Here is a 24,099-nt window from a genome sequence, read left to right as displayed (position 1 = left end):
CCCAGAGTTGCTCATCTCTGAGTTGACCAACTCAGAGCACAGGGTTGAACTCAGAGTTTTTCAACCCTGCTTCCTGAAATACCCCTCAGGAGATCTAACATACACTTTGATTCCAGGTTGGAAATATTTGTCTACTCTTCACGTTCTTCTTTTTCATCTATGCTGCCCTGGGAGTGGAGCTCTTTGGGAACCTAGGTCAGAGACACTGCTAGCAGAACACACATATATACATTAAGCCTTACTGTAAAGGTCCGTGGTCCCAGAGCTGATCCCATATTTGCCCACTATCCAATTTGTTACCTAGCAAAACTAGAAACCCTTTTTGCTAAACCTCAAGGAGTAGTCTGTCTCAGGAGGCAGCATAATAAATATCACAACCAACCCATAGAATCATTCAGCATTGGTTAGCTCATCCTTTTTATCATGTTGAATTGGAATGAATAGTGTATGCCTATTCTCATGCCCCACTATCATAAATACATTTTCTCACATCGTTTTGCTTAATCTAAATCTGACATTGTTTGCACATGTCATTGTTGGGGTTTAGGATTGTCAAAAAAATCGATACTTACTATAGATACTAATTGACACCAGAAATAAGTATTGGATTAGATGCTCATTTGAAACTGTATCACTAACTTCGCCTGCTCCAATTGACACACAACTTCACACAGCCTGTCCCCTCACTTGCAGCTGAATATACAGTACATCACAACTCCGAGTGGCATTGAAAATGGTATTGAGTATCAAGTATTTTCCTGAGTATCTGTATCAAGTTTGAAATCTAGTATCGTGTCAACCCCGATGGGGATAAACAAACTCCTGACTCAAACACATATCTGAAGGATTTTATTTTGTACACTGCATGGACATCAATATCAGTTTATCTGAGTTTTATGTCTCTTTGTTGATCAGAATGCACCGAAGATTACCCATGTCTGGGTTTGCATCGGCACGTCAACTTCAGGCACTTTTTGATTGCTCTGCTCACGCTCTACCAAGTGTGCACCGGAGACAACTGGAGTGGGATTATGAAAGTATGCTCACCCTCATACACACACGCACACGCACACACACACACACACACACACACACACACACACACACACGTCTATGGATATATTATCCCTTAAGCACAGAGTATGCCGAGAAATCCAATGTAGGCCTTTAATGTATACAATTTAGAGTACTGTCATGCTTATGTCATGGTCACTTGCAAACTACCAATAAATATAATGTGTTACTTATTCAGTGTACAGAGTTTAAGTTTAAATTCTGTCAACAGTCAGCATTTTTGCTGTACTATTAGTTTGCTACTTTTTAGATTAATCAAATGACTATGGTTACTAAACAGTTAAGATTTTAAAATAAGATATTTTTTAATGTTCCCTCTAGTCTGTATGCCTCTCTTTCTCTCTAAATCTTTTTTGTGTCTCTGAAGGACACGTTGAGGGAGTGTCGTCCTAATGATGATGAGTGTTCGAGCTACCTGTTTTGGGTCTCCCCGATCTACTTTTCCAGCTTCGTGATTTTGGCCCAGTTTGTGCTGGTAAACCTGGTGGTGGCAGCCATCATGCAAGCTCTGGAGGACAGCAATGAGGTACAGTCACTACAAATTACAGACCAAAAAGCACACAAAGATATAGATAATCTTTTTCAAGAACAGCCTTATTTTATCGGTCTTGCGGTTTTTGCTAAATGCTTAGACACATGTTGCAGAATTTGGCTCACTGTGCCAAACTTAACACACAGGCCGAATAAGACACAGCACTAGGAGATTAACGTCTCACTTTTATGACAACAGCACACAGATGTGGTTTATGTAAAACACAATTGTTTATAGAATTTCTAAGGTTTTGACTTTAAAAATCTCTAGCGGAATTGTTTGAAAGATTGATCAACTACAGTTCATCTAGACACATGAAGAAAAAAAATAGAAAGGCTTCAGAAAAAAAAGTTTATTTTGCCATTTCATGGTTTTGGAAGAAACACAACAAATTGTTAGGATTGCAGTTCAACAAGCAATTGAGGGGCTGTTTATACGACAACACGAAACGGTGCATACGCGAAAATATTTTCACGGATGCACTATATCATTTACATGAAAACAGCAAACGCAGGCATGAAACCGCAAGTTTTGAGATCAACTCCCAGGGAGGATTTTTTGGAAAACCCAACGGTTTTGGTTTCTTGTAAACACCGAAACCATTTTCCCTGGTAACGCTGACGTCACGGCTCCACTTCACACATGCATAGTCTATAACATTTGCTGTCAAAATACCCACACACGAGTTATAAAGTTAGAAGACAACATAATATGAAAGATGTCTCCGCGGCACCATCACTGTGATCAGCGGAGAGTGTCGTGCAGGGCTCAAATATAACACTCGCCAATTTAGTCGATTAGTAAGTTATTGAGACCACCCGCCACTTTGTCTGGGGAAAGATTTGTGTTCTGCCGTTTTTTTTAGCAAAATAAACATGTGTAGCTTCTAAATGCCAGGGACACGGCTCTCTCTACATTAAAAAAACTCATAGTTCAGCGTGCAGCGGTTAAGTTACTGTTCAACAAAAGGAGCATTAAGGCTACGGCTTCACAGTAAAAGCATTTCACTGGCTAAACATTAATAGCATTTAACTGGACAAACGTGAATTGACTTTTATTTTGAAGTACGTCTAACAGGAAAGTAGCCGCTCACAAAGCCCCTTCCCTATCAGCATGTCTTCTGTTTTCACGAGTTCAATGCGGTGAAATAAGAGGACAGAAAGCTTGTCATTTACAATACTTGTAACCCCAAGCTTACACCAACCGCTTTATGAACGTTAGTGGCTTTCATTTTCGGTTACAGTAAGGTTTTATGCATCAAATTGTACCGGAAAAGCTATCTACTAGGCTAAGTGTCACCGCTGACTATTGGCTTGGCTTGCCTACTACAGCGATTTCGGCCCGTATCCTCTGAAAACATGTGTACGAGTGAATATTTCAAATAAATTGTGTCTGAACGTTTTTTTTTTTTTTTTAAACCAAAAACGGGAAAACTGTCACGTTTTCACCTTGTAAAGGGCCCCTGAGTGGGTCACTATGAACTCAGAAACACTTACAATAAAATTAGGAACAATGGTAAAAAAATAAAAGTGTTGCGTCTGGCCACATCGCCTCATTGACGACACATTCAACGTCATCCTTTGAGAGGTAACTAGGAACATTTGGTTGGGCTTGACTCTCAGACCAGGCTCATTTACCGAAACTTTCCACCCCTTTGCAACCCTGATAATTTTACATCAAATTATTTTCAGTCAAGAAAGTTTCTTAGTAACTGCATAGCAGATCACCTGAAAAATATGAGGAGACATGACATCAATATAATAATAATACAAATTATAAAACTATATACAAAGCTTTGATTTCTGAATCTTTCTGCTCCTGGAGGAGGAAGGAAACCATTTCGCTGCGCAGACCCAGTCAAGTCCAGAGGAGAGCGACGAATCCAGCAGAAGCCACATTACGGCAGAGTAATCCCACTTCGGAAATAATTTTCCTATTTTATTATATATATGTTTGTAAACTTGTTGGCCTTCTGAAGGCTGTTTTCCTAACTTGATAGAAATATTTTGAGATTTTATTTTAAATTTATTTTCTGTTTTCAAGACTGATTTAAAATGTGTAAATAAGATGTGTATATATGTATTTTTATTTGTACATTTGTTTAAATGCCACAATTTCCTTCTGTTGGCTGATGTTATCTGAATGGAGTGATTTTTTGCCACTTCCAATGGAAATGATTAAGAATTAAACTAAACTGTGTATGTTCGTTTTGAATTTGATGTTGTGAATGTATGAGGTTTTGCTTTAATAAATTGTGAAGACGTGATTTACACACATCTGACTTTTTTCATTATTTGGTTGTGGTATGAACTGGGTATGAGTAAGTTTATTTATTTGTTTGTTTGTTTGTTTGTTTCATGACAATGCACATTAATAAACATGTACAGCAGTACATGTAAAAATGCCAGATTGTAGCCCGGGGGCTAATTTCCATCCGTAGTCCATTAGGCAGGTTGATGTTGGTTGTGCTATGAACTGGGTATGAGTAAGTAATTCCTAACTGTTTATTTAGGCTAAAGGCTTAAGGAAGCGTGCCAGATAACCATACATTCCTCTCGTGTTAGGGTCGCCACCGACCCGTTTTGGTTTTCAAATGCATAAAAGAACCACTTACATTTTGTTTATTGCATCAAGATTTATTGACTTTGTCAGGAACCTCTATTTCAACAAAATAAAAAAAATTAAAAAAAAATCACTTAATTATTAAATGCTCTGGTGGAAATTATAACACTGGTGGTGTTAGGGTCGTTTTCGACCCGGTTATAAAATAAGATTTAAAAAACAATAACTAGAGCCAAAACTGAAATCAGCCAACAAAATGACAGTCAGCTCCTCTCACAATCATGTGAGCTCTGGGGGGGTTCTCATTTTGACTTTTCTTGCCCTAATACCTGCATAAAAGCGAAACAAACAGACGGGCATATCCAGACATGTGAGGTCAATTCAGTATAGAGTTGGTGATTTGCAGAGTACACATCTCCTATTTGCAGTATTCAAAAATGAGGAGATATACAGTGAGCCAAGCTCTGGATCATGTTTTTGGTGAAAATGGCCACCTGATTCTAAAAATAAGAGGTTTCAGGTCTGCCGAAGCACTAAGGAAAGAAAGATAAACGTATTGTGCTTTACCTGCAAGAAATATCTCTGCAAAGAACACTTAAAGTGTTGCTTTTTGTCACACATCTGTACACATGCACACAGAGACTTTTACTCTGTTTTTTTTACTAGCTTTGGAACTAGTAACTGATTTCGATTGGTTCGATTTGTTGATTGGTTGTTGTTAAGTTGCAGTCGCTAAGTCGCCTGCAACTCGTGCAATATGCTGCTGCCCGTCTTCTAACCAACACCAACAGATGGCAGCACATCACACCAGTTCTTAACTCCCTTCATTGGCTTCCTGTCCTTTTTAGAATTGATTTTAAACTTTTAATTTTAGTTTTTAAAGCTCTTAACGGCCTCGCCCCAACATATTTATTTGAGCTTTTAACCATCCGAAATCCTGGTCGAGTCCTGAGGTCCACTGATCAACTGTTGCTGGAAGTGCCCAGGTCAAGATACAAGCACTGGGGTGACCGAGCCTTTTCTGTTGCTGCCCCCAGGCTCTGGAATAAGCTCCCCACTGACATGCGTCTCATTTCTGACCTGGGCCTCTTTAAATCCAGGCTAAAAACCTATTTATTCAGGATGGCTTTTAATACACATAGCGTGATGACACTTTGATCTTGATCTTATATTGTTTTGATCTTGTTTGATTTTGTCTTGTTTGATTTTATCTTATCGTGTTTTATCTTGCTCAATCCTGTAAAGCACTTTGGTACACCGAAAGGACTGTTGTAAAGGGCTGTATAAATAAAGTACATTAGGCTACATTGTTTTTTTGATCTTACAAATCTATATTTTGTGTTGTGACTTGTTCTGGGTTTCATTGTGTGTTTGTATAATGCTGAAATAAATCTTTTTTTTTGCTATTTTCTGAAATAAATATTTATGGGTTGTAATTGACCAGTAAGATGTTAAAAAAGTCAATAATATTAATATGAAAAAATTAATAAAACAGATTTAGTTAAGAAATGTGTTCTCATACCCCTCAGTAATAATCAGGTAACACAACAACCAACTATTTATTTATATGACTCTCTTAAGGTTCATTTTATCATTTTTTAATTGAAATTGAGGGGCATACTGACAAAAAAAAGGCCCAGCCGCCTACAACAAAAATATTAAAAACAATATTTTCATAGATAAGGAAGCCTAACAAGGTAACCAAGAGATGAGAAACAAATTTGATGATAGATAGGCCTAATTGTTTTTAGTGTTTTTTACAGCTGATTTCAGACACGGGTCGAAACCATAGATAGTATAATAAATACGAAACCGACCCGCTAACACCATGGATAGAAACAGAAAGTTAACACAGGAGGAAGGTTAAGTCTATAAAACTGATGCTTTTTTAAAATGATTTATCAATGGAAAGGATTTGACAAGGCTAAATTCCATTAAAAACTTCGCGACGCGGTGCGCCGTGGATGACAGGCCGTTACAGTTGTTAGTTACCATGACAATTAACCATGGACCACCTCGGTGGCAGAGAGCTGTTTAAATTACCACTCAGAATTCGGAATGTGACATTCAATATTTATCTCTTTTTAAATCGCTTTTAGCGGTTAAAATTGACATTACTTTAGCTTCGTAGTTCCTTAGTAGGCCTACATCTTTGTAAATTGGTTTGGAAACTCAAAAGGTGAAACTAACCTGGACGGATTTTCAAGCGGACAACAATGTGAAACAAAAGTAGCCTAGCCTAGGCTACAGACGTTTATCCGGTAAGTGCTTTAATTGTGATTGTAATGGAGCTAACACAAAATGTTGTGTTTGATTAACACTTTATTTGCCAACATCTGCTTGACCATTTGGCATTTTTCATGCTAACGAGTTAGTTAATCTTTTGATAAAAATAGATAATTTGAAAGGTTGAAGATAAAACTGAAACTATCAACACTCCGACATATTAATTCTGTGGACGTAACATGTTGCCCCGTAACAGCTAACATTGAAATAATTTGATTAAACAATGGCAGAAATAAAAATAAAATGGCAAATTAAGTGACAGGATTTGGGTTAACACCCGAGATACTGGACACTGTATTGTACTCCATTAACTTGATTGAGGAAAATGTAAAAAGCAAAAGGGCAAAGATGTCATACAGTGTAGGGCTATGAACGAAAAGCTTATTTTAACATTAGCTTATATTACAGAGGGGCAAAAGATGTTAACTGTCAAATGTTTGTCATGTTCTAAAAAGTTTGTTTCAAAATAATAACTCTTAGTAAGCTAGTTTAGCTAACGCTAAAGGTCAACAGTGCAAGTTGCTAACCCACAAGTTAAATTAACCTGACTTAATAACTTATTACACTTACGTAAATAACTGAATTTCTGAATTCTTTTTTCTGTTCCTAAAGACCCCACTCGCTTTTAGGTGTCATAGCAGCAACTAACTTTAAGGTAGCAGTCAATGAGTGTAGGCTACACTAAATTCACCTTAGAGGCAAGTTTTAAAATTCCCTAAATGGTTTGGTAAATTATCACATTAACATCATAATACTTCGGATACTTTTAAGTGCTGCAATTCAAATATTCAAAATGAACTCCACCCTCACCACTTTATTATTTAAAAAAATCATATAGGCTAGGCCTATAACACACAAAGAGGTATTTTGGACATTATGACTCTGAGTAGGCCTACTTTTAGTTCCAATATTTTACATAGGCTACAATTAGATAATTATATGTCTACCTTTTTGTACAAGTGATTCACTTTTCACTTGTAATTTCTTGTAAGAAAGTAGTTTTATACTACATTATTTCTACTTCCGCAGTATTCCACATATAAATTATTAAATAAATGCTATAAGTTTTTCTAATGTCATTTTCTCTTACATCCTAGTGGTGCAGCCAGTTTACTTGTGTCTCTTTTTTTATATGTTGAGGCATCACTGTGCCATTTCTTTAACTTTCTTGGTCCACGTCTCACTCTCACCTACTTGTTTTTTTTCATCTCTGTATAACCTTTTTCTTTTGTGACCTCCCTCCAGGGCATCTGTGCTTGAACTTAATCATGACTGATTTTGAGAAACAGGCGAAGCAGCAGCCACAGGTGGCGCTCTCTATACCAGAACAACGAGTTCTAAACCTAAACAGAGTCTCCACGGAGGAAAAGCTGCCCTACCCAGACGTGGCTCCTGTTTTCCTCTGCTTGAAACAGACAACAAGACCCCGTAAATGGTGTCTTCAAATTACATACAGCCCATATCCTTTCTTAATGCAGGAAGTGTTACCTTGGCTGACACCTGGTAAGACCAAATGTGTGTAATTATTAAACTCCAGAAAGCTTTTAAAGTGTAACTGCACCCTTTTACTTGTTTTTTTAGATAGAAGCTGAATTAAATGACGTTGTTGTTGTGAAGGTACACATATATGCTGGTGTTAATATTGAAAAAAATTGCAATATGTTAAATATCGGCAATGTTTTAGAACTTTACTAAGATTTGAAAAAAACTTTTTCCTTCGGGTTCGAAAAATGACGTACATTGAGCACATTTTGTCTTAAAGCTACTACGAGTAAGTCGGCACGTTGGCGACACCTTTGAACAAAAGCGGTAGTATTATTACGACGCCAGCTGTCGTGAAGCTGTTTTCTAGCTCGTGCGGGCGTGAAAGATTCAAATAATCAGGAAGCAATATGGTGCGTGTCCGTGTGTTGAAAGTGTGAGGGCACCGGACTCTTTTCGGCTCCGTGAGTCTATGGGTGACACAGCATCAACTAATGCCAGTAAGTGCTAAACACACCTGATTGCAATGAGTTGATGCATTGTCACCTCTCACGGAGCTGAACGAGTCCCCGTGTCCTCACACAAAGCGAATGAACGAGAGATGGCAGTTAGTTAGTATGGATCACGATGAGGTAATGTGTTTATGTTGTAAATAATGACTATTTCAGATGAATAATGGTCATCTGATGATGCTGGTGAGGCAAAGTAAACTTTGTTTTAGTAGGCTACCGCTCATTCATTTAGGAGTAAACACTGCAGTCTAGGTTCGCTGCGTGAAATTGTGAATACGTTGCTTGGCAACGCCCTCCCGCCCGACTATCACCTTTTAGCTTTTCTTCATTGCATTTTCTTTTTTTTATTTTATGGTTCAGCCCCTTTATCAGTCATTATGACGACAAACAACTGTCTCAAACAAGGCTCCCGCTCCCCTTCCCTCACCAGGGAGTGATAGGCTTCTCAATTCACGTTCCTGCGCCACACTGAAATCTGTGACCAATACGGATATGTGACCATAGAGCATGCACGCGTGAACCGAAAATCGGACTGGGTGTACGACCAGATCAAATGCAGTAATAAAAACTATATAAAAACGTCTTTCTTTGCACTGATGGTCTCGTTTGCTGTTAAAGGTAATTTATGATTATGAGAGGAAACATGAGGCTGTTTAAAAGATATTTAAAAGTTACTCGTTGCCGCTTTAATGTACGTCATCACGTCGCTGCAAAGCCAGTCACGCTCTTTACAGGTCCATGGCTGGTCAATGAGCTACTACTGTCTGTCCCTCCAAGGATGTTATTTCGGGGGTTAATACCCTTAACTTCTACCGGCAGACGGCAGTGTGTCTGCACTATCTTGCTTGTGTGCGCACACACACACACACACACACACACACACACAAACACACACACACAAACACACAGACCCGGACTCGTGCATTGCTTCACTTGATTGACACACGCTACTGCTCGCTCTCTTCGCTCACACACACACACACACACTGCCGCTAGCTCACAAGTGCGCTACTCTGTCTCCTAGCACTACGATAGAGACACCCGCCAACAATTTAGAATAAGAAATGTCCTCCACCTCAGACGACCCATCTGTGTGGCATATGAGCTCACATCGTGTAGTGACAGTGCCGTTAGACTTTGTGTCTCTCGATTTTTCAATGAATTCATGTCATTCAGATCTTCCTGAGTGACAGCTACTAGCAGCTAGCCCCCTCCTTCAAAGACACAGCGTGCCCCCCTCCCTCCCGAATGTCGGCCGGCTGATGACGGAATGTTTAAAAACAATGGTTCTAAAACAGAATTCAGAATCCATGGTCTGAATGCATTTTTCAAAATCGTGCAGTACGCTCAAACAGGGGCTGCAGTTACCCTTTAAGCTTGACTCAATATCATACCTAGTATGTGTATGTGTATGTATGTGTATGTGTTGGAAAGTATAAGAAATTGTATTTGAAGAGGAGCACATGTACTTTCTACATGTGTTTTTTTCGCGCCTGTCTGGCAATGACATTTGAAATTATATTAAAAGTGTATAAAGTATTTATATTACCATTATATATTATAAGTCATATTAGGTGCTTCTAATATGTGATCCTTTGTTGTTGATTAATTATCTGAATGAATTTGAATGCTTCCAGTGTATGTTGAGCTTAACGTCTTCCTCTACATGGTTTGATCTTTTTTCCACACTGATGGTCCTGCTCAGCTGTGTGACTCTGGGTATGTACAAGCCCTGTGAAGAGGAGAACAGAAACTTAAAGGTGTGTGGGACTTATACACTCTTACAAGTGGATACTGGCAGTGAAATGTACATATTCTGTCTAATTCTGTCTAACACGTGTCTTTCTTATTTCATCAAATTTATGTTTTTATTTGTCATATGCTCAACATATACAGGCACAGTTGATGGCAATTCAATTCTTAAATCCCAGGCTCCCTCCAACTACATAGTTATGCAACATACAAAAAAGTCAAAGTTGTGCAACTTTTCACTCAAAGTGACTTTAAAGTAAGGCCTTGACAGTAAAGTCTCCAACTCAAATATGTACATATATTTCAGGGTGTTGTGCATCCCTGGCAATAAAAACTTTGGATCTGGAATAAACTGTTGAAGAAATACAGGTCCTTCTCATATAATTAGCATATTGTGATAAAGTTCAATATTTTCTGTAATGTACTGATAAACATTAGACTTTAATATATTTTAGATTCATTACACACAACTGAAGTAGTTCAAGCCTTTTATTGTTTTAATATTGATGATTTTGGCAAAAAAGTAAAGAAAAACCAAAAATCCAAATCTCAAAAAATTAGCATATTTCATCCGACCAATAAAAGAAAAGTGTTTTTAATACAAAAAAGTCAACCTTCAAATAATTATGTTCAGTTATGCACTCAATACTTGGTCGGGAATCCTTTCGCAGAAATGACTGCTTCAATGCGGCATGGCATGGAGGCAATCAGCCTGTGGCACTGCTGAGGTGTTATGGAGGCCCAGGATGCTTCGATAGCGGCCTTAAGCTCATCCACAGTGTTGGGTCTGGTGTCTCTCAACTTCCTCTTCACAATATCCCACAGATTCTCTATGGGGTTCAGGTCAGGAGAGTTGGCAGGCCAATTGAGCACAGTAATACCATGGTCAGTAAACCATTTACCAGTGGTTTTGGCACTGTGAGCAGGTGCAAGGTCTTGTTGAAAAATTAAATCTTCATCTCCATAAAGCTTTTCAGCAGATGGAAGCATGAAGTGCTCCAAAATCTCCTGATAGCTAGCTGCATTGACCCTGCCTTTGATAAAACACAGTGGACCAACACCAGCAGCTGACATGGCACCCCAGACCATCACTGACTGTGGGTACTTGACACTGGACTTCAGGCATTTTGGCATTTCCTTCTCCCCCGTCTTCCTCCAGACTCTGGCACCTTGATTTCCGAATGAAAGCAAAATTTGCTTTCATCCGAAAAAAGTACTTTGGACCACTGAGCAGCAGTCCAGTGCTGCTTCTCTGTAGCCCAGGTCAGGCGCTTCTGCCGCTGTTTCTGGTTCAAAAGTGGCTTGACCTGGGGAATGCGGCACCTGTAGCCCATTTCCTGCACACGCCTGTGCACGGTGGCTCTGGATGTTTCTACTCCAGACTCAGTCCACTGCTTCCGCAGGTCCCCCAAGGTCTGGAATCGGCCCTTCTCCACAATCCTCCTCAGGGTCCGGTCACCTCTTCTGGTTGTGCAGCGTTTTCTGCCACACTTTTTCCTTCCCACAGACTTCCCACTGAGGTGCCTTGATACAGCACTATGGGAACAGCCTATTCGCTCAGAAATTTCTTTCTGTGTCTTACCCTCTTGCTTGAGGGTGTCAATGATGGCCTTCTGGACAGCAGTCAGGTCGGCAGTCTTACCCATGATTGCGGTTTTGAGTAATGAACCAGGCTGGGAGTTTTTAAAAGCCTCAGGAATCTTTTGCAGGTGTTTAGAGTTAATTAGTTGATTCAGATGATTAGGTTAAGAGCTTGTTTAGAGTACCTTTTCATGATATGCTAATTTTTTGAGATAGGAATTTGGGGTTTTCATGAGCTGTATGCCAAAATCATCAGTATTAAAACAACAAAATACCTGAAATATTTCAGTTGGTGTGCAATGAATCTAAAATATATGAAAGTTCAATTATTATCATTACATTATGGAAAATAATCAACTTTATCACAATATGCTAATTATATGAGAAGGACCTGTATAGCTTTCGGAAAAAAAGTTGTCTTGTTGCACAACTTGCCCCCGGTGTGGTCTAAGTTGTGCGGTTGGAGAGAATACCATGGGGTAAATTGTGCCATTGATATACAGTCCCCTCCATAAGTATTGGAACAGTGAGGCCAATTCCCTTATTTTTGCTGTAGACTGGAAACATTTGGGTTTGACACCAAAAGATGAATATGAGACAATAGCTCAACATTTCAGCTTTCATTTCCAGGTATTCACATCTGGATCCGATACACAACTGAGAAGATATAATTATTTGTAAAGGAACACCACATTTTAGGCGAGCAGAAGTATTGGAACAGATAGACTTTAAATAAATTAAAGTGAATAAAACGTACTATTTTGTCGCAAAACCTTTGCTTGCAATAACCGCATCAAGCCTGTGACCCATTGACATCACCAAACTTTAGCATTCTTCTTTTGTGATGCTTTTACAGGCTTTCACCGCAGCCTCATTCAGTTGCTGTTTGTGTTAGGGGGTTACTCTCTTAAGTCTCCTCTTTAGCAGGTAAAATGCATGCTCTATAGCGTTTAAGTCTGGAGATTGACTTGGCCAGTCTAAAACCTTCCACTTCTTCCCTGATTAACTCCTTTGTTGTGTTTTGGGTCATTATCTTGCTGCATGATGAAGGATCTTCCAATCAGTTTGGTTGCATCTTTCCTTAAATTGTCAGACAAAATGTTTCTGTAAACTTCTGAGTTCATTTTGCTGTTGCCATCATGTGTTACATCATCAATGAAGAATAATGAGCCCGTCCCAGAAGAAGCCATGCAAGCCCAAGCCATGACATTGCCTCCACCGTGTTTCACAGATGAGCCTGTATGTTTGGGATCATGAGTAGATCCTTTCTTTCTCCAAACTTTAGCCTTTCCATCACTTTGGTAAATGTTCATCTTGACAACAACACAGTAACACATGATGGCAACAGCAAAATGAACTTAGAAGTCTACAGAAACATTCGGTCTGACAATTTAAAGAAAGATGCAACCAAACTGATTGGAAGATGCTCCATCATGCAGCAAGATAAGGATCCAAAAAAACTGCAAAAACAACAAAGGAGTTAATCAGGGGCAAGAAATGGAAGGTTTTAGACTGGCCAAGTCAATCTCCAGACTTAAACGCTATAGAGCATGCATTTTACCTGCTAAAGAGGAGAACGAAGGGAGTAACCCCCCAAAACAAACAGCAACTGAATGAGGCTGCGGTGAAAGCCTGGAAAAGCACCACAAAAGAAGAATGCAAACGTTTTGTGATGTCAATGGGTCACAGGCTTGATGCAGTTATTGCAAGCAAAGTATTTGCGACAAAATATTACAGTTTATTCACTTTAATTTATTTAAAGTCTATCTGTTCCAATACTTTTGCTTGCCTAAAAATGTTGTGTTCTTTTTCAAAAAATTATATCTTCTCAGTTGTGTATCAGATCCAGATGTGAATACCTGGAAATGAAAGCTGAAATGTTGAGCTATTGTCTCATATTCATCTTTTGGTGTCAAACCCAAATGTTTCCAGTCTACAGCAAAAATAAAGGAATTGGCCTCACTGTTCCGATACTTATGGAGGGGACTGTATATCTCATAAACTGTAATGCAAGACAAATCCATAAGACAATTACTTATTTAAGGTGTATTTAAAGTAAATAAAGTAAATAGTTGACAAAGATTGAAGGACAATTTTCTTAAACAAGGCCTAGCAGATCTAATGGTTTTACCTGCAAAGCTCACAATGACAAAGTCACCATCATCATCTTTCTGGCCATCTGAACTCTCATCAGTGGTGTCGTTAAGTGGAATTGAGATGTCACTCTCTTCTGAGCTACTGTAGACAATCACTTTCTTTTGGTGACCAGCGTATACAGCCATGCCACTGGCACAACTCTCAGAAATGTACTTTGCACTAGTTGCTCCGTGCTTGTGGAACCAACTGCCACCTGACAAATGTGATTCCCCCTACATTTCTGCCTTTAATTCAAGGCTCAAAACCCATATGTACACCCTGGTGTTTCCTCCCCATTAACTATCTTACCTCTGCACTAATATCTGTGTTTATGTGGATGTATGGGCTTTACGTCTTTTATTTTGGTTATTGTTATTTTACCTTCATTGTTTACCTACTGAATGCACAATGTACAGCACTTTGGACAGTGCAAACTGTCATAAATGTGCTTTTATAAATACATTTTACTTACTTACTTATAACTCACCTAGGCCCTATGGCACAAATCACCCCAATCCCAGAAATTTGGATAATAAGCATGATGCAGCAATTTAGGACTGACATCGTGCTAACTGTATAGACTCAAAATGTAGCATACCAAAGCACTAAAACATGTGTCAAATGTTTTCAAACTTGTCTATAATTGTTCAGACACAATAATCAAAAAACCTTGATCATGGAAATTTTACTTTGAAAGGCAAAACACAGTTTTTTGAGCTTAAATGTGCTTATATCTTATTCCTTGTGTCTCCCTTCTTTACAGGATGAGTCAAATGGATGGCTCTTCTTAAATATGTGGTCACATTTCCAATTTCTGCCACGGTTTTCTAGAAACAAGGGGTGGCACAACTTCCAAAATGCACAATTTAGGCCACTCTCCCCTATACTGTAATGCAGGGAGGAATAATATTATTTTGTTTATTATGGTATAAACAGATGTATGCATACAAATGTATGAGCAGATGTCATTTAAACAGATGTTAACATAATACAAGTTTGCTGAGGTCAAGTGTTCAACAGTCTTTTGACCTCTGTGATTTAAATGTCCCTGAGCAAGGGTGGTGAGGTATCAGCTAGTGTTGTTGTTTCTACTGACTGTTTAACTCTACTTTTGTCTTGTGTGTGGCCAGATAATGGAGGAAGTCCTCTTTGCATTCTATATGTTTGAAATGCTCATCAAAATTGTGGCCCTGGGAATCTATGGCTATGAAGGAAGTTACCTAAAAAACAACTGGAACAAGTTTGACTGCTTCATCAACACTGCAGAGTTAGTATCCCATCATTTATTTTGCTCAGACTGACGAATGCCTTTATATTCTCTTTCGTCTGCAGATAGGCAACAGCAGTCACCTTAGGAAAATTCTATAAAAATACAACCTTCACAATCATTCAAGCACCTAGTTTCAAACTAGAGAAACAAGAACGTTTTGACATCTTTGAATAGACTGCCATCACTTTTTGTCAATAATGTAGAGGAGACCTTTCACAAAAGGCCATCTGTACAGTGCCATCTGTACCGTGTCCAAGTACATTTGCCCCCTAAAGTCTAGATCGTTTGGCTTGTGTGAGTAGGCAATCCGTACTCAAGTACAGTACACTTCCGTGGCTTGAGTAAGCTTGGGAGAGGTGTACTCAGTCAACAGAATAGATGCTAATGAGACAACATGCGCAAAAGCACGCGCACAAGCAAGCGCGCGGACGGTGTTCCTGGAGTAAATTTATTAGGGATGCACATAATCGGTAGGGATGGGAATCGAGACAGTAGTAAATAATATGGATGTATCATCCGGGCTGACCTCAGTTATTCACACGGCATCCAATAATCCTGGTTTGTGCGCGTCGCCATTTTGTGAGGGAGAGGGAGATAGCTGACGTATACCTCTGAGGCAAAGTGAGGGACAACGGGCGGAGAGCTGTCACTCAAGAGATCGCGCCAATACATTTTAACCTTCAAAAGAATAAAAACTAGCGTGGTCCAAAAAAATTCACCCCCCTCAGTGTTGTCATTGAGATATGACCTAAACATACAGACTAAAATGGTTTCGTGGCCCAGGCTGTAAATAGGTTTAATAATGCTGTGAAAACGGCATGTTTAACATTGGAGTCAATGAGAGATGGCTGTCTTCTGCTTCCAGCCCCCAGTGGCACTTCCTGGTTACTACAGTTGTGGTCACTTCCTCATTGGATGCTGGTAAAAATCGCTGAGGTTGGGGCTTGATCGAGACCCGGTTCCTCTTCAGAACCGGTGCCGAGTCAACCAATTCCTTGGAACCGTTAACATACCTGCTTAACGATTCTGCTTATCGGTTCCGCTCGATGCAAATGCGTCATGACTTGACACTCACGCTGCGTTGTTTTGGTTCAGAACGCAGCAAACATGGCGTTGAAACAGAATCGCTCTAAATGTTGGTTGTTTTTCACTTGAAAGGACGACAATACGGCCACTTGCAACAATTGTAAAGTTTCCATTTGTCAAATGACACGCTCACAAGCACGAGCACAAGCAAGCAGACGGTGATCCTGATGGTTAAACGCTGAAATGTCCGCTGCCTGTCTAGTCGACACCAGAATTGCCCACTGGACTTGTACATAAAATGTGTGAGAATTAACGTGTGTGTGGGCATATGTGTGGGCTAATAAAAGAGGGAGGGAGATAAAAAGGTGAGAGCAGCATAAAGCAAAGCAAAAAGGTTTTCTTGACCGCTGCCTTAAGGCCGCAGTGTTTACTCTTGTAAGTTATTTTATTTAATTTTAAATTTTCCTCCCGCTGTTATACTGAATGCTGATCTATGAATCTACGTAACGACAGGGGTGAATCTAGGAGTACTGTACAGGGCAACTTTGCCTAGTGTGAGTGCGCCCTTAACCACCAACCTCTCACATTTTCAAATAATTAACAGAAAATAATACTTTGTTTCTGCACCTGTCCTTTCAGGGTGTTGGATTCTTGTATGTCTTACTTTAACATCCACTTGCACGTGTTTCAAGTGCTCAGGCCAGTGAGACTGATCTGCAGAGTACAAAGTAAGTCAACACTTGAACATTTGCAAGACTTGGTAAGTACGTACTTACTGTTTCACCCCACACTACCCACTTAGCATGTTTTAGAGGTCCTTTAAAGCAATTCAAAACCCAATTCATGCAATTGTTTAGACCCACAACGCTACATTCCTTGCCGTCAAACCTTGCCAGGAGACTATCCAGAAGTTACAGTGGCTTAAAAAAGTATTCATACCCCTTGAACTTTTCCACATTTTGTTACGTAACAACCACACGTAGATTTATTTTATTGGGATTTCATGTGATAGAACAACACAAAGTGGTGCATAATTGTGAAGTGGAATGAAAATGAAACATGGTTTTCAATTTTTTTTATAAATAAAAAACTGAAAAATGTGGCATGCAAAACTATTCAGCCCCCCTGAGTAAATACGTTGTAGAACCACCTCTCGCTGCAATAACAGCTCCAAGTCTATTTGGGTATGTCTCTACCAGCTTTGTACATCTACAGACTAACATTTTTGCTCATTCTTCTTTGCTAAATAGCTTGAGCTTCAGATTCAGCATCAGATTGGATGGAAAGCGTCTGTGAACAGCAATTTTCAAATCTTTCCAGATATTCTCAATTGTATTTAGGTCTGGACTTTGACTGGGCCATTCTAACACATGACTATACTTTGATCTAAACCATTCCATTGTAGATCTGGCTATATGTTTAAGGTAGCTGTCCTGCTGTAAGGTGAACTATCACCCCACTCTCAAGTCAGTTGCAGACTCTAACAGGTTGTGTGCCCTGTATTTGGCTCCATCCATCTTCCCATCAACTCTAACCAGTTTCCCCTTCCCTGCTGAAGAACAGGACCCCCACAGCATGATGCTGCCACCACCATGTTTCACGGTGGGGATGGTGTGTATAGGGTGATGTGCAGTGTGAGTTTTCCACCACACATATGGCCAAAAACTTCAATTTTGGTCTCATCTGACCTGAGCACCTTAGTCCAACCCTTGCCACAAACCATTCGGGGGACGCAGCATATGCAGATAAGACCAGACTTGAAGTTTCTGGCTTAAATGCAAAATGCAATGTATGGCGGAAACATGGTGTTGGCAGCATCATGCTGTGGGGGTCCTGTTCTTCAGCAGGAACAGGGAAGGAGGTCAGAGTTGATGGGAAGATGGATTGAGCTAGCCTGGCTCCGCCCGCCTACCTACTTCCGCCCAAATTTCATTTTCCCTTCAGTAGTCAGTCTGGGGCTGCGGTGAATTCACGTGTTTGAGCTCAGGAAAATTTCCGGCCGTCCAATCAGCGAACAGAGCGAGTGGCTGAGAACGATGACGTCGAAGTCGCGCTCCAGTTTCAGTTGAATGCTGCGACCAAACGTTATGCGATTGGTTGGCTGATCCAGAGTGGCACTGGGCAGATCCAATAGTTTTAAACTTCAACAGACACCCGCCTCCAAGTGAGTGAACGTTTGCCAAATAGAGCAGTTCCAGACCTTCTGTACAAATTAAATTAAGTACGATGGTCTGGTAGCACCAGGCTAGGATTGAGCCATATACAGGGCAGAAATACCTGTTAGAGTCTGCAAAAGACTTGAGACTGGGTGGAGGTTCACCTTCAATGAGGACAACTACCCTAAACATACAGCCATATCTACAATGGAATGGTTTAGATCAAAGCATAGTCATGTGTTAGAATGGCCCAGTCAAAGTCCAGACCTAAATCCAATTGAAAATATCTGGAAAGACTTGAAAATGGCTGTTCACAGACACTCTGCATCCAATCTGACGCTGAATCTGAAGCTCGAGCTATTTTGCAAAGATGAATGGGCAAAAATGTCAGTCTGTAGATGGGCAAAGCTGGTAGAGACAAACTCCAATAGAATTGGAGCTGTAATTGCAGCGATAGGTGGTTCCACAACGTATTTACTCAGGGGGGCTGAATACTTTTGCACGCCACACTTTTCAGTTTTTTATTTATAAAAAAAATTGAAAAATATATTTCATTTTCATTCCACTTCACAATTATGCGCCACTTTGTGTTGGTCTATCACATGAAATCCCAATAAAATAAATGTACGTGTGTGGTTGTGACGTGACAAAATGTGGAAAAGTTCAAGGGGTATGAATACTTTTTCAAGCCACTGTAGTGCATTATATTTCTAGTAACAAAACACGTAATCATGAGCAAAATGTGTTTCAAAACTTGTGCACACAACTGATGCTGGCTAAGGAGGATGCTGTAGATTTTAAGCATACAAGATCAATACAGTTGAAAAGAAAGTAATCTTTCATTTATGTAAACTTGTAACGTGTGCTTGATTTAATGTGACAACGTGCATATTTTTCTGTTCATCTGTGTAGGTTTGCGAGTCTTGGTGGCAATACTCTTAGAGACCGTGCCAATGTTTGCAAACGTTCTCGTCATCTACGTCTTTGTCATCCACATATTTGCCGTTGTGGGAGTCCAGCTGTGGGCGGGGGCCCTGCGCAACCGCTGCTTCCTGGGAGAGGACATTAATGCGTAAGGAAATTGTTTAGGCTCTAATACCGTATGGATTTCTCTGGGATAGAAGTTGTACAAATGTCCTCCAGATATAGATTTAAAGCCCATAATGTGAAATATTGTGAAGAAGCTAGAAATAGCATATCAAATGAAAATTAACTTAAAAAAAATATTTGATAATGTTAATTCAAGTAAATTCATATTATGTTTATTTACTAATTGATGAATTTATTATTGTTTTTCTATCTAGAAAGTACAATTTGTCCTTAAGCCCATACTACGTGTCCAAGTATGGTGACAAATTCCCATTTATCTGTTCACCTCCCAACAAAAATGGGATGCTGCGCTGTGATGAAGTGCCACCTATCAACACGACTGGCTGCTCAGTGGCTGCTCCTCGACATGCTTTTGCTTCAAATTTGTTTGCCTCTTCGTTAGCTGGAGTTGATGACAGATACTGTGTGAACTGGAACTCGTTCTACAATGTCTGTCGCGCCAGTGAAGACAACCCTTACAGGGGAGCTATCAATTTCGACAACATCGGCTATGCCTGGATAACCATATTCCAGGTAACAAGGGCTTTTATCTGTGCAGAAACACATCTAGACGTGAAGGCAGAATCATGGAGACTGGGGAGTTTAGAATATTAGGAAAAGGGCCCTGAAAGTGTCCTTTGACAGTTTATGATGGCATCACAGGATAACAGACTGAAATTTGAGAACTTGAGAACTCAAACATCAAATTGCATGAACTAATGTTATCCAGGGGACAAAACTATTTTTTTTCTGAAAACAGACATGGGCTGTTGTAAAAGGTTGTTCACCAGAAAAATTGTCTAGGACCTTCAAGGATCACAACCTGGGTGGACAACCTGGTCAACTACCTGCTGGAAAGCTACAGGGGCGGAAAGAGAAAATCGTAGCCACGGTTTAATGCGAGAGTAAAATTGAAAAATTTTAACTGGCATTAAAATAATGATTTTTTGTAATTAATTTTTTTCAGAAATGTTTAAATAAATATGCAAATTTAGCATATTTCACAAATCATTTACAAATTTGCATATAATTAAAAAAGAAAAATCTAGATATTGGATAAAGCCAGAGTTGAAATCTTTAAGGCAACGGTTTTTGCAACCTAGTGGGCTATATTGAGCCTGATACCATACAGATTCACACAATGGTAACGACCTGTTTCGAGCTAGTTTGTAGTGTATGTTCATAATGTTTTAAATGCTATTTCTTAATATTTACTTTATTCTGTCAGTTCAGTCTAATGTGCACACTCTAATATAATAAAATGGCGTGTTGCACATTACAACGACATTTACATTAACGGCTTGGTAATTGTCTAGAACAGGGGTTCTCAACCTTCTGCAAGCTGGGCCCCCCCAAAGCTGGGTCATTGAAGTTGGGCCCCCCCACCAACCCTGACAACCCCCCCCCCCCCCCCACACACACACACACACCACCCTACACAGATAGATAGATAGATAGATAGATAGATAGATAGATAGATAGATAGATAGATAGATAGATAGATAGATAGATAGATAGATAGATAATCTATTATTGTTATTATCACAAGGGCTAGGCCAGTGGTGCACCTTTGAGTTGAACATTGGGTTTAGGGTTGGGGTCCGGAAATTTCTTATATTTTAACGTTAAATTCTGGTGCACTTTAAAAGCTAATTATGAGATTGTATCAATGAGACACTGAGGAAATGTTTTTTTTTTTTTTTAAATCTCCTTAGAAGAGAAGAAAATAGTAGCCTAAATAGAACATACACAGAATAAATTCTACAATAGGTATACCTGTTATGAAAAAGCTTCACAAAACAAAGTCTATGATCAATGGGGAACACTGCTGTCTGACAACCCAGTTCAGAGAATGTTTCAACTATTGAGTCTTGGATTTGGAAAGTGGCCAGATTTAGCTCAAAATGCTACCTGCGATTAATGTGCTGTGCAGCCTGAACGCAGAGTTGTGTGTGTCTCAGTGGCGATACCAGGAAATTTTGACTGGGGGTGGCCAAGGTGGGCCACAGAGCTAGAGTGGGGTGGCCATCGCACCCCTGAATGAATAGCATGTGATATGCTGTACAACCAATTCAAAGATGATTTATAATCCCAAATGCCCAAATCATGTTAGTATCCATTGTAATGTTTGTCAGAAAACTAAACCCCTGAAGGGGGGTCTGGGGGCATCCCCCCCAGAAGATTTTTTTGTGTTTTTAACATGTAATCTAAGCATTTTGGTGCATTCTGGGGAAGATAATAAAGGAAAAAGTCAATATTTATTTCAGTTCAGATGAATAGTAAAATTAGCAAGACAACATAACTTGCTAGCAGCCAGATGCCTAACAACTGGACAGAAGGACGGATGACAACTAGCTTTTGACCAAATATCTTGCTAAAAAAATAAACCTTTATTTATGAAATTCTGCCATAAGAACATGTTACACTTGCTAACTACAAACTTAAATTTTTTTATTCAGATTTCAAAAATCTGCTGGGACACGTGCCCATACACATGCATGGGTGGCACGCATGTCACAAGCACACTTATGCTGTTTTCAAGACCTTTGCTGACCAGAGACCAGTTCTAGTGGCCACAGTCCTACCATTAATTCAGTACTTGAAAATTGCAAACTGATCTCATATCAGTGGATTGGAGTGTTAGTGTGATGAACTTGGCAACTACCTATCAAAAAAAGTTAAGAAAGAAAAAAAATACATATCATCTCTGAACTAGGCTACATATCAGGAAAAAAATTGAAATTACAAAAAAAAAAAAAAAAAGATTTTTTTTTTCTTTTTCCATCCCCCTCGCGCCCCCCCGGTAGAGTGTCCGCGCGCCCCACCGGTTGAGAACCACTGGTCTAGAAGAATGTAAAGGCTTGCTTACAGTATAGAACTTTTCCACTCCCTTTGTGTACACACCCTTTACTGAGCCTGGGCAGCGTATAAACTTCAGTCTTTTTTTCCAGCGCACACACAGTACGGACAGGTAGCGGACGGTCAATAAATATTCGCTGATTTCAACAAAAAGTGTTTTCGACTATGATTGCTGACTTTACCTTTAGGGGAATTGACTGGTTTATTATTCACCATTTTAAGAGCTTATTAAATGTTCCCACGTAGTAATATCCCTCTCTGTCTCTCTCCTTCCCTAGCTAGTCACTCTGGAAGGATGGACAGAAATCATGTTTTTTGTCATGGATGCTCATTCCTCCTGGAATTTTATATTTTTTATACTCATCACTATTGTAAGTAGTCAGCATTTGACTGGTTCCTATAAGCTTCAAAACAACCTTAAAATATTATTTTTTTATTCTTTCATATTGGTCATTTTGTGGTTAACATAAAGGTCGGTACAACTAGTTAACACTGGGAAACATTTTTATGAACTTTTAAAATTAACCACTTCATACTTTACAAGAGACTTTAGAAATTGTTTACAAAAAACAAATAATGCTTTCCCTGAAGCAGTTTTTATAACTCTTGCACTGAAAAGCCACTCTTTACTTCCCCAACCAGATGGGCTCCTTTATCATGATGAATGTGTGCGCAGTCGTCATCGCCACCCAGTTTTCAGAGAACATGGAACGGGAGGTTGAAGATAAGGGTGACGGCGTCGTGTCCTTCTCATGGCTGTGTGGAAAGACAACTGGCATCCTGGTGAGGATCTCTGGTAGAAACAATAGGTCAGTTACGGTTTTAAAGCAGCAGGTAAAACACTTTGGGCCACATGCAGTAAAGGATTGCTCCGCTCTTGCGGCCGCTAAACCTATGCAAATGAAAGAAAAATATTGCGCCTTATCCACAGAGCACGTGCCAAGGCCGAAATGGGACCAGACTGCAATGAAACTGCCTTGCAGGAAGTGGGTTTTGTACTTCTATCCACCTTATTCCTAGGGGCGCTAAAGTAGAAAATGATTATGGTCTAACTTCAGGCTAGTTAGCGGAAGTAGTATTACGCAGGCTAGTCAGAACGGCGGCTAACTACAATAAGCGGATCTTCTGTAAATAATTTGCCGTTAATTAGCAACCACCTCTTTATTTTTCAATAGACATTTAACTAGCATTACATTATGATTTTTTTGTCTTTGTGGAGCTCCTCTACGTGTTGCGCTGTTCGCGGCTGTACAAACAACCAGACTAAGCTATTGTGTTTTCCCCAATGCTATAGTTTCCATTTTCTTATTAGAAAAATGTGGGTAGAAACAAGGCGAGATCATCTTGAGGGGCTTTTTCTCCGTCTTTGCTCAACACCACAGGGTCCAGAAACTTAGCTAATGCCTCACTGTATATTAGGTGATAACAGACTGGTTGCTACTGAGATAGTAGCATGTGCCGAGATATGAAGATATCTCGAGGGTTGAACTCGTTATTACACCTGTACTGCCCCAATCATTTTAAAATCCTTCTTAGTAAATGCACAGGATGCTTGTCACAGCTTTGAGGTAAATAAAGTCAAAGCCCAACTACTTTAATAAAACCCATATGCCTTATTATTACTGTGGAAGCACTGGCTCACTTCAGAGCTAATTAGGGTGTATTCACACTGGGAAAGTCCGCTAGTTCACTTGCTTTGGTCCAGACCAAATAGAGTTTAGATTTTTTTTTGTTTGGTGTGGTCCACTTTCATATTGCCCCTTTTGCAAGTGAACCAGCATC

The 24,099-nt window shown here is 39.6% G+C and overlaps 1 protein-coding gene across 1 annotated transcript in view; it reads left to right on the top strand.

Moving 5' to 3' along the window:
• The window catches only part of LOC307251528 (voltage-dependent T-type calcium channel subunit alpha-1H-like), a gene marked incomplete at both ends in the record, with an annotated part of 91,632 nt that overhangs the window by 13,989 nt on the left and 53,544 nt on the right, over nucleotides 1-24,099 (top strand). The window contains 2 exons of the mRNA XM_080028896.1: nucleotides 117-195; nucleotides 916-1,037. Coding sequence (XP_079885022.1) covers nucleotides 117-195; nucleotides 916-1,037 — 201 coding nt within the window. The remainder of the gene's footprint in view (nucleotides 1-116; nucleotides 196-915; nucleotides 1,038-24,099) is intronic.

This window comes from Ammodytes marinus (genome assembly GCF_949987685.1).
Source record: "Ammodytes marinus genome assembly, chromosome: 6".
Classification (NCBI taxonomy): domain Eukaryota; kingdom Metazoa; phylum Chordata; class Actinopteri; order Uranoscopiformes; family Ammodytidae; genus Ammodytes; species Ammodytes marinus.
This window is presented reverse-complemented; position numbering and strand designations above follow the sequence as displayed.